This window comes from Abrus precatorius, unplaced genomic scaffold (genome assembly GCF_003935025.1).
Source record: "Abrus precatorius isolate BTA unplaced genomic scaffold, Abrus_2018 Scaffold8, whole genome shotgun sequence".
NCBI lineage: Eukaryota > Viridiplantae > Streptophyta > Magnoliopsida > Fabales > Fabaceae > Abrus > Abrus precatorius.
In genome coordinates this window covers 11658238-11670445 of record NW_020874428.1, presented here as the reverse complement: position 1 = coordinate 11670445, position 12208 = coordinate 11658238, and the positions used below count along the sequence as shown (strand labels likewise).

At 26.4% G+C, this 12208-nt stretch overlaps 1 protein-coding gene across 1 annotated transcript; it reads left to right on the top strand.

Annotated features, from left to right (window-relative positions):
• The first annotated feature begins 6960 nt into the window (after nucleotides 1–6960).
• LOC113847150 (cell division control protein 2 homolog D) lies at nucleotides 6961–8608 on the top strand. The gene is made up of 8 exons (XM_027476057.1): nucleotides 6961–7184; nucleotides 7254–7395; nucleotides 7479–7540; nucleotides 7633–7744; nucleotides 7824–7917; nucleotides 7996–8065; nucleotides 8170–8308; nucleotides 8403–8608. The coding sequence occupies exons 1-8, from the start codon at nucleotides 6961–6963 to the stop codon at nucleotides 8493–8495; spliced, it is 936 nt and encodes a 311-aa protein (XP_027331858.1). The 3' UTR covers nucleotides 8496–8608.
• Nucleotides 8609–12208: the final 3600 nt, after the last annotated feature.

Here is a 12208-nt window from a genome sequence, read left to right as displayed (position 1 = left end):
TTAAATATATAGCAGCCTTTCTAACAGTAAACCTTCTTCACTAAATTTTTCTACAAGACTTATTGAAGCAAAGTTCATTTTTCTATGACACCTCAAATAAGACACACTCTTAGGACTAGCCATAACATGATATGTTTTTTGTCAAAAGATTTTATAATATAAACCATACATCTCTTTTCTTATTCTTTGAAACAATTAAGTGATGTAGGACATCTCATCCACATTGTTGAACACTTTCTCTTAACTTCTCCCATGCATATTATTTTTCTTTTTGCTACTTTTTACCTTATTTTCACCTTCTCTAACACACCAAAATGCAATAATTCTTTTTACTTGAGCAAATACAAATTCCAAAGCTATTTACCTCAGCAAATACTCTATCAAACTCTTCAACCTTTTTCAATGAATCAAACTCCATTCCAACATTAGGATCAATATTTTGTTCTTCAATATTAGAAGATTGTGGCACATCAAAAGAGTAAGAATTAGTTACCAATCGATGATCTAAAGTAAAATGAATCTCTGCATTCATATGGGAGAAATTGATTGTGTTTATATCCATTATTTAATCTGAAACATAAACTAAATAAAAGCTAGGATTGCACAAATATATTGTTGCTAACGCATAAACTAGTTGATGTATCATAGTATGCTATTGAAAAATTTCTATACCTGTCTATTTCAAAAAATTAAAACAAGAATTGGATCACACCAATATATTATTGCTAAAACAGGGGGTGCGGCTATGATCTTTTTGTGTTGCTAGGATTGCAACACAAAGACAAGAGAGAAGAAACAAATTTTGGAATGAAAACGGATTGATGTGAGAATGAGAATTAATAGGAAAAGAAGTAAAGAAAGAAGGACAATTCCAGAGCGGGAAAAGACAAAAGAACAAGAACAAGAATTGGATCACACCAATGTATCGTTGCTAAAACAGAGGGTGCGGCTATGTTCTTTTCATGTTGCTAGGATTGCAATAGAAAGACGAGAGAAGAACAAGTTTTGGATGAATTTCGACTGAACAAAATTGGTATGAGAATACGTAAGGCGGATAGCAATATGAAGACAAGAGAAAAGAAACAAGTTTTGGATGCTTTCAACAAACCAAATTAGAATGAGAACATATTGATGTCAGAATGCGAATCAATAGGAAAAAGAAGTAACAAAAGAAGGAAGAAAATGACCAAAGAACAAGAGCAAGAAAGTAAGGGAAGTGGTACAGGAGTTGGTCACCTGACTTAATAAATTTAATTTGTCTTATAAATTATAATCATCAGGTATAAACAAGACAATGGCTAATGATGGCTATATATATATATATAGGTTATAATCATCAGGTATAAACAAGACAATAGCTAATGATGGCTATATATATATATATATATATATATATATATATATATATATATATATATATAGTACTTCAAATTTTTAGTTGTCCATGAGAATCATTTTTATATATTAATTTCATCCTTTTGAGCATTTACTGTTACTAGTAGTAAGATAACATTGAGTCCTCAAGTTAAGTGATATATAAGATTATACATCTAGGGACAAAAATATGTCATTTTTATTGATGATAAAGTTATGTTTTTTCTTATCTTCTTTTATCATCTTCTACAATTGTTCTTCATACGTTGGTGGTGGTAATAGAGCTAAACAATCAATCTCAACCAGAACAACACCGAAGAATTCTAACCACCTGTTTCAGAAAAAGAAAATTTTGCTAAATTATAAAGTTTTATTACTAAACCTCTACTCCGAAGATTAAGTTCACCTCGAAAAATCGTTAGTATAGATATGTTTTTAATTAAAATTAGTGTAACCTTGAGTTCCCCATGTCAATCAAATCGTGACTGGTAGAGGACCTCAAAAGTTTAGAATTTTGTTGAAAGGAAACATTTTCGACACACTTCACAAGGGAATATAGAAAGCCATATTTTATTTTATTTTATTTTTAAATAAGGTCAACAATTTGAGCAATTTTAGGGTTTTAGAATCCAAGACTGAGAGTCAAAATCAGTTGAAACTATGGCTCTTCAATCCATTTCTTTGTAAAATTGTTGAAGAATGAAGAATAGTAAAGAATTTATAGATCCAGAAGACGGGAAAGTAAAAAAAAAAAAACTTTGTTGAAAAAGTGTTAGTCTGAAAATAGTTTCCAGAAACAGCCAGAGGTTACCTGTAGTTATCAACAATTATTACATCAAAAACATGTGAAGCTAAATTGTATCAAAGACATGTGAAGCTTATCATGGATTGTAGCAGTTATAGAAGAAGTATGGTCGTAAGTGATAGTAGTTTAAGAAAAAACAAACGCCAAAGACAGTTACTAAGAGGCCTCCAAAAGATGGATAGGTTAAGCTACATTTATTATAAATAGTATCAAGTTAGAGATTAAGCTACATTTATTTATAAACAGTATCAAGTTTTACATTTTCAAAGAAGAATTTTGTACAAAATACCAGAACCCAAATTTTATGCAAGTCAAAGTTCTATACACAAACTGTTAGGCGCAGTAATCCAAAGATCAATAAAGTCAAAATAGATTAACGCACCTAAAATTTTTGATAGATAAAGTTCTACACATAAGTTACTTTGAGATCAACAAATTTGTATTGATCGTTGCTAAGAGTTATATGATACGTTTTTACAAATTTATTTTTTTGTCAACTTATTTATATACTTTCTTGTGTTTGTTTTCATATTGTTTCTTTGTACTTCAACTATTTTTGTTTAATTTGTTTACTTTAAGATGTTGATTTCTTAATTACACTAATATATTTAAAAGAACTTAAAGAAGATTTAAAATTCAATCTTAGATTATTTTTATATTAATTTTTTTATTATTTACAATTTTTACCATAAACACTACCACTAACTTATGAGAAATTAAACTGCTTCTAAATCTTATCATTTGAAACATTATGGCTATGAGAATAAGAATGATTTGCAAACTTCTTGTGCGAGCAAAGCGGCCTTCGATGACCGCAACAAATTGAAGTCCAACGCTAGAATCAAAGATAAAAAAACATCAATCTAAATGGTAAAGTCGATGAATCAAAGAAAAACAAGAAATATATAGTGAATCCAAAACTTTAGTGGATACGAAAGAGAGTGAAGGAGCGACAACAAAGCAAAACAAAGAGAAGAGAAAATCACAATCAACTAAGATCAAGTTGAAACCATGATAAAAATTATAGATCAATAATGTTGGAGGACTTTAAATAGAAAGTTAGGTTGAATAGAAGATTCCTAAAGCTTAATATGATATCCTTTTGCTCACGTAGATAATCATATATTTCACTTAATATAACAACTCTTTTATTACTATTTAGTAACTGTGAATACTTAAAAAATGTACTAAAGTTTTATATTTAAAATGTAGTGGTGTTCTTTATTAAATAAAATAATTTAAATTATCAAAATTCGCTTTTAGTCTTTATAACAAAAATTGTTTTAGAATTTAAGATTCAGAAGATAAGAAAAAAGAAAAAAAAAGTTTGGTAATGAAATAATGAAAGTAAGCAATGGGTGTAACAAAGTGAACTCTCCATTTAAGAGCAAAAAGTTTAGTCTAAGTAATTGATGGAAAAAAAAAAAACCATGAATACTAATCCAAGCTTATAAATTACGTAGACTTATATTGCCCTAAGCATACAGTGAAACATTGTTATTGACTCGTACTAATGTGTTCTTATGTTAATTTTACTCAATGTGTACTTTTAAGTTTCAATTGATGACAACCAAGTGTGTCGAGATGTCAACAAAATAATGGCAACACTATAAAAAATAGGTATAGTGATCTGTGGTGTCTCTCTACGTCAATGAGCTTAGTGATTGCTGCTTCATTGAACTCCAACAATAAATGGTAAAAAATTACATTGTCATAAAACATGTTGACGAATGGCCATCACAACACTAGTGAAAATGAAAACAATGTGACAGTTTTATAATTTAAAATAAAAACAAAAAATAATTTGTATAAACTAATCAGGCTCTAAAATTTCTTAAATTTTCTATATATCGCTTTGGTTTCTATTTGCTATCATTGATGACAACAAACTAGTTAGGTTTTCAACAATGTTTTGCTTGATTGTTACTTTCATGATCAAGTGTGAATTTTTTGCATATTTGAGTTGGCTAATTTTGTTTAATTATAGTTGTATGGTTATGTTGATGGAATATTCAATCGACTCCTATGATTTGGACAATACAAGATTCAGATGTTAAATTAATTATTTATATATATCTTCAATGCAACTTAAGTATTCAATTAAGATAAGATATAGTCAAATACTAATCTACGTTGATATACTTTTTTCTTGAAGCGATAATTCACTATTTAATTGGCATTTTGTATATCCAAGCTTTTATGGGACTTTTATTTTAACATTCATTTTCAAATCTATTTATTGATATCTATAAATATCAATTTTGCTGTGGAAACTTTTTGTAACTTGAATTAATTTTTTTTTTTATCAAATTGTGATTTTTTTTATGTCCTCAATCAAATTATGGTTAAATATTTCACTTTCGACTTTCTTATGTTTTTGCTAGCTTCGTTTGCCTTTTTTTTTTTTTACCGAAATACTTTAAGAGGAGGAGATAGTGCCACATTGTAAAGGAAGACTCGAACCAAATGAGTCGTGATTTGTGAAAGGCATGATCCTACCTCGACAGGATGGATTTGTTTGCATTTTCTCTTTTTTTTGTGAACTCTATTTTCTTTATCTTATTATTATTATTATTATTATTATTATTATTATTATTATTACACATTAAATTCAAAAATATTAATAAAAGACAATTTAATTATTTAAAATATTTTATTTATTAATTTTTTTACATTTTATTTTTCTAAATTTGAATGTCTTTAGGTTAATTATGTGTATTTATTTATAATAAATTTTTTTTGTTTTGATGTATAATATTATACATTAATTTAATATTAATTGTATGTGCTGTTTTATAATTTTAAATATCTTTATTTTTAATTTACTTTTAATAATTTAATTAAGTTTAAAATGTCCATATGATATTTAAAGTGTTTCATTTTTTAAACTATAAATAAATAAACATAAATAAAATGATTTTAACCTGAGATCATGGAACTTTTAATTTTGTAAATAATAAATTATTTATTTTATTATTATTATTAGTCGGGCTAAATTTTACTTGAAACAAAGGAACAAATCAATTCTAGTATTTTTATATAATAAATTTGAGTATTTTAACGAAAATTTTTTTATGAATGGCTCTATTTTTATTAAGTTTTGCAACTTTTTTTCTACTATGCATTTAATTGTATTTTTATTTTTTATTTTTTATTTTTTATTTTTTATTTTTTATTTTTTATTTATTACTTAGTTAAACTTTCAAATTGAAAACTTGATTTAATTTAAATTTGATATAACGACTAGAATCCGAGTTGCTTGCCAAAGTCGGAGCAAAATCTTAACTACTTAAATGAGAAGATCGGTGGAATTAAAAGAAGTACCAAAGGTAGATGAAACTATCTCATATGGCTTAATATGCCCACATCAACACTTTTTTCCAGCAGGAAAAGCATGCATACTAAATTGAAGATGTTATTATTTTGTAAATAAATTAAGTTTTAAACTCGAACTTAAGATTCTATTGTGTAACTTATTTTTTATTTTAAATATGTCATCTAATTATTTTTGTTTAATTAACCTATTAATTTTTATTTTTATCTCATGTTAGTCAATTTGTTATAATGTTGATAAATTTTATCAAAAATTAGATAATGATTTAAAATTGATCAAAAAATTCTTTTAAAACATTGCATTAAGATTAATATATAAATTTTTTGGGTCATTTTCTTAAGTTAAAATGAAAGAGTGAAGGGTAAAGATTAATCTTCATTTTTCATCAAACTCTAATTTTGGAATTATATTTTTTTTTATTTCAATAAATATTGAAATTGATTGAAAATTTTTTCAAAATGTTGAGTTGTGATTAATATATTGAATTTTACGTAATTTCATGAGAGATTATTTATGAAATTTTTATATTTTGATGATAATTAATTTAACTTTATTTGGAGCTTTTATTCATTATTAATAATATATAATTGTTATCTTAAAATCTTTCCTAAATTTAAGGTTATTATAATATTAATTGTAATTGTAATTTTAAATTTTAAATTTTAAATTTTAAATTTGAACACAAAATCGATATAGATGAGGATGTTAATTTTAATAATTAGTTTATTTTTATTTTTAAAATTTATTTTTAATTTAATCATATTTTATATATATAACCATTGAAAATATTTATTTTTCTTTAATTTTGTATTTATAAAATTATTTAAATTTAAAAATAACAGTATTTATACTTTTATGTATATTTAAAAAATACTTACATAATATATAAAAAAAATCATTAATCTACTTCTATGTATTGATTTTGATTTCTGTTTTTTAAAACGTTTTAAGGATTATTTGAAGTAAAAATATGCTTAAGAGTTATTCCATTTTTTGTTTTTTGGGTACGTCACGTAACTTCTCCCATTTTAAAATTTTTTTAATTTAATTTAAATGTTAAAATTTTCAAAATGTGTTTTAAATTTTTAAAATGTTAATTTAATCTTATTTAATATAATAGATTATTAATAAAAAAAATATTTTTTAGTCATAAACGTTATTAAATTATATATTTTAATTTTTTATTTAAAAGTTGGTATCCTATTGACAGTTTACAGTGACAAATCGTAATTTGCTGATGAGAAGAAGAGGGGAGCGGGATTTGAAATTCAAAAGGGAAGTGTCCGTTGCACAACGATTCGATTTCTGATTTCTAAATTATTATTATTTATTATATTCCAAATATTGCAACGGGTATATAGGATGTTGAATTCAAGGGCGATTGATTCATCCGAGTGAGTAGAACAGAGAGAGAGAGAGAGAGAGAGAGAGAGAGATGGAGATGGAGATGGAGAAGACAGGCGTATTATCAGCGAAAGAGGCATTCGAGAAGCTTGAAAAGGTTGGAGAAGGGACATACGGGAAGGTGTACAGGGCAAGAGAGAAGGCTACTGGGAAGATCGTAGCACTCAAGAAGACTCGCCTTCACGAGGACGAAGAAGGTGTCCCTCCCACCACTCTCCGCGAGGTTTCCATTTTGCGAATGCTCTCTCGCGATCCACATGTCGTCAGGTATACATTTCATTTTCCATCCAATCTTCCAAAGTGAGATGGATATTTAGATTAGTTTTCTTTCGTTAGGTTATTGGATGTCAAACAAGGTCAGAACAAGGAAGGGAAAACTGTGCTATATTTGGTCTTTGAGTACATGGATACCGATCTCAAGAAATTCATTCGCTCTTTCCGTCAAACTGGAGAAAACATTCCACCCAATACCATCAAAGTAATGATACATATTTTCAGATCTCTATCCATCTACGTTCAATATTCTCTTCTTTGTAATCAATTTTTGTGGACTTGTTACAGAGCTTGATGTACCAGCTTTGCAAGGGCGTTGCTTTCTGCCATGGTCATGGAATCTTGCACAGGTAGCAAACCTTTCTTATTTCCTTTTCATTTCTCTCACACTTGCACATAGTATAGTCTTGCATCATTCTGATGGAATTGGATCCTTATCAAGGGACTTGAAGCCTCACAATCTCTTGATGGACCGAAAGACAATGATGCTTAAAATAGCTGATCTTGGACTCGCTCGAGCATTCACCGTGCCAATTAAGAAATACACGCACGAGGTAAAAGGATAAGAGAAATTATATAACCCTGTTTTTCTCTGCCTTAATTAATACTTTTGTACCCTATCCCTATTTTCAGATACTAACCTTGTGGTATAGAGCTCCTGAAGTGCTTTTGGGAGCCACCCATTACTCAATGGCGGTGGACATGTGGTCCGTTGCCTGCATATTTGGTAAGGATTTGACTGCTATTTCCTGATAGTTTATCAAGCACTGGGCTTCTAATTTTGTTTGCGTCTTCACAATTGCAGCCGAACTTGTCACCAAGCAAGCGCTCTTTCCCGGGGATTCCGAGCTGCAACAACTCCTTCATATATTCAGGTGATCCGTGTAGCAATAATAACAGTGTGTATATATATCACACCCACTTCGTTGCCTTGTCAGGTATGAGTAGGACGGTATATAATTCTGTCTAGTCAATGCAGGCTATTGGGTACTCCTAATGAAGAGATGTGGCCAGGCGTGAGTAAACTAATGAACTGGCATGAGTATCCCCAGTGGAGCCCTCAAAGACTGTCAAAGGCTGTTCCAAATTTGGATGAGCTTGGACTGGATCTACTCTCTGTGAGTTGCCCTGAACTCTTTGAACTCTTCTACTAGCCGCTGCTGATTTTACTTCAATGTTTGTTTTGTTTATATCTCTCTTTTCTTGTCGCAGCAAATGTTGAAATATGAACCTTCCAAGCGGATTTCTGCTAAGAAAGCTATGGAACATCCTTACTTCGATGACCTGGATAAGTCGCATCTTTAGAAAGACCACGTTGATTGAAGAATCAATGAAGATTTGGATGTAGGAACTCATGATTTTCAATCTACTATGCTTCTCTCGAGCGCACCTCGTAGTTATATAGTATGTTTTAGGACTAACTTTTGTCGTTTTATTTTTCCTTCATATTCAAGGAATTATCGGAATCTTTAAATAGATCATTTTAATGAAAATATCAAGGTTGCTTTCGTTGCTGTGGATACCTTTCTTACTATATCCTCTCATGGGTCGAGTTAGAACATCCCTCTCCTATTCCTATTCATATCATTACATGGAAAGAGAATTTTCTGTATCATCATCCCCGTCGACGCTGAATCCAAGCCTCAACATCCTATGGAACCTGTTACCAAAAAGTTTTCGTCTGTCACAAGACAACAAGGGAGAATCAACACCGTTAAATATAACTTTCTTGACCTAGAGATCATCGAATTTCTCTTACATTTATTCCTTTTTCTTTTCTTGCTTGACTTTCTGCCTCGGAATTCCTCGGTATGAAGATGAAGACGTTAACATCTAAACCATTAATCATATTTAAGTATGGTTAACACGCCAGACTCTTATCGTAATCAAACAATATATAAAATCTGATTACAATGAAATTTCACATTGACATCAAAATTAAAATTTTTAGAGTACCGTGAAGCTCATTTGTAAAAAATTGAAGAATCTTTTTCTATAAAGCACTAGCCAATTTCTTCTAGTCACTTACTCAAATTTGTTTTTCTCAAAATCATAAATTAATTTCTCAATTTTTTTATCTTCTATTAATCATTAAATATATAAATACATTTTTTATTGACCAAAAGAATGTCAATTTAGTCTCTTAAAAAAGTTGTAAGATTTAAATATATAAAAAAGTTGTAAGATTTAATTCCTGACAAAATAAACAAGTTAATTGGCAAATGGAGTTCTATGTAGAACCTTATCAAAGATGTGAAAGATTTTTATTATGATTTAGTGTGTCTGATCATGATTCTTTTAGTTTACTGTATTAAAAAAATGTAATTTTAAAATAATATTTAGTATTGATATGTGAAAATGTTGAGTCGAAAGCTTATTTAACTTACCTGTACTAGATAGGTTTTAGATAGGAATTATTTTTATTCACTTAATTTAATAGAGAATTTCACTTAATTTAATAGAGAATAAATCTTAATAATATTTTTAGGACTAATTTTGAAAGAAAAAGTAACGTTCTTTTATTTGTTGGACATGTGGTAATGTTGAATAAAAATTTCATTAGCTAATTAAAAAAAATAAAAATATTAAGTAAGAGGATTAATTTTTCACTCAATTTATTAAGTAATAAATCAGATAATTTTTTTAATATGAGATTTTATGTAATAGAGATATATGACCTTTGAAAACTTGTTAGCAACAATATTTTGCTTACTTTAAGGTGAAGCTGCTATAAATAGTGTTTAGAATAGTTGTATACCCTTAAAAAAATTGTCAATGACAAGTTTTACTAGCCTTTTTCATTTTCCTTTAGCTTTAATTGTACTAGATATGTCTTATCATTAAAAACTTGCCTATAACAATTTTTACTAGCACAAAAACTTCAATTGCAGCTTTATGTAAAGCAAGGAGGAGAAAACTTCAAGGCTTCCATAAAAAATTGTCATCTAATAGGAGCCTATAATCTATTTTAAAGTTTAACTTAACTTTGTCTATTTAATTAATAAACTTAATTTAGACTTTTTAAAAAATTTAATTAATAAAATAGGTTAGGTTTGAGTTTAAGAAAAAACTTATCAAGCTTATTTAAAATTTATAAAATTTATAATAATATATTAAATATTTTATATAAAAATTATAATATAATAATATATTAAATTTTAAATAATAAAATTTTAAATTAAAAATTCTAATATTTTTTGTTAGAATCGAAGAATGTCTATATTTTTTCTAAGAGAGAGTCCTATTGAATCTCTTAGTATGACATACATATTTAGATAGTTTAATAACTTATTTCTAAAGAAACTTAATAACTTATTGAATGTCTCAATACAAAGTAGACTGTTAAAAAAGTTAATAAAGCAAATCAAACTTTTAAAAATGCTCGACTAGACTTAATAAAAAACTTATGATAAGTAATAGAAAAAACTTAGGCTTCAAAATTATTAAACAGACCTATTTATGCGAAGTCTAGCCCAAACGACAATTTTTAAGGCTATAAATAAAGCCTGAAAACACTACCTTCATGTACAAAAATAGGAGAGAAATTAGGGGAAAAAAATAGGAAGAATGAAGCAGAAAGGGGGGGGGGGAAGAAACAAAAATTACAAATTTTTTTTAGAGAATTCTATCATTCATGATGGAGCTATGGATTCATACAAATGTATTTTAGAATGTGTACTTATTTATTCTAAATGTAAGTAAATATTTATTTATTCGATTAATGTAAGCTATTTTAACTAATTATAATTTTTTAATTATTTTTATAGATATTAATTTTAGTTATTTAATCATTTAATATTAGAAAATGCTTATATAAAAATAATAATTTTATTAAAGAGTGAAAAGTTAATATTGTAGGTTAAAGTTTTTAATGTTATAACAAATAAAAAAAAGATATAATAAATTTATTCAATATTGACATTTTAATTAGGAAATTGATAACATAAAAATAATAATTTTGCACAAATTTAACATAATAAATAATAAATATATCATTTTTTACTTTATCAAATACTTTTATTAAAATAAATATAATGAAAAAAATATAATAATTTTATTAAATACTAAAATTTTAATATTAGCAACTGTATAATATAAAAATAATAATTTTAGACAAAGTAAACGTAATAAATAATAATAATAGGACATTTTTTGTTTTTGTTATTTACTTTTACTACGAATTAATATAAATAAAAATTATAATAATTTTATTAAATTCTAAAATTTTAATTTTTTATAATGTAAAAATAATAATCTTAGACAAAGTAAATATAATAAATAATAAGTATACGACCTTTTTTTGATTTTTTTAATTACTTTTAGTAAGAAGTAATATAATTAAAAAGATATAATAATGTGATTAAATATTGAAATTTTAATGTTAGCAATTGTATAATATAAAAATAATAATTTAGACAAAGTAAACATAATAAATAATAAGTATGAGACAATTTTTATTTTGTTAATTACTTTTATTAAGGATTTATGTAATTAAAAAAAAGATATAATAATGTGATTAAATAATGAAATTTTAATATTTGTATAATTATAAAATAATAATTTAGATAAAGTTAACATAATAAAAAAAAGGTATAGCATATTTTTTTTATTTTCTAAATTATTTTTATTAAAAATTATGTCTTTTTTGTAAAATTATTTAATGTAAAATTTATAAATAATAATTAAAATCAAGTTTTTTACTATTAATTTTGACTAATAAAAAGTAATGAATGAAAAATTTATTAAATATGTGTGGGTATAATTTAATAGAAATATATCAAATTTTGAATAATTTTTTTTATTTTGTTTAGCGATTAATTACTATTTTTTTAATTTCAAATAATACGACGTCATTAATTATGGATAATGTCACCAAGACTTGAAATAAATGATATTTTATAGAATGTTAGACTTGATTATGTTGCACAAATATTTTAGCACTATAGGATATGTGTGAACAATTACTAGGGAGTCGGCCCATATCAAATGATATTGATGGTTCCAAAATAAGATTAAAG

What these genes read in the sequence shown, in the direction of transcription:
- LOC113847150 (XM_027476057.1), top strand. Translation starts at nt 6,961, where the DNA reads ATGGAGAAGACAGGCGTATTATCAGCGAAAGAGGCATTCGAGAAGCTT. An exon ending in GGTCATGGAATCTTGCACAG is followed by an intron (nt 7,541 to 7,632) that starts GTAGCAAACCTT and finishes ATCCTTATCAAG; the next exon opens with GGACTTGAAGCCTCACAATC. An exon ending in TTGGACTGGATCTACTCTCT is followed by an intron (nt 8,309 to 8,402) that starts GTGAGTTGCCCT and finishes TTCTTGTCGCAG; the next exon opens with CAAATGTTGAAATATGAACC.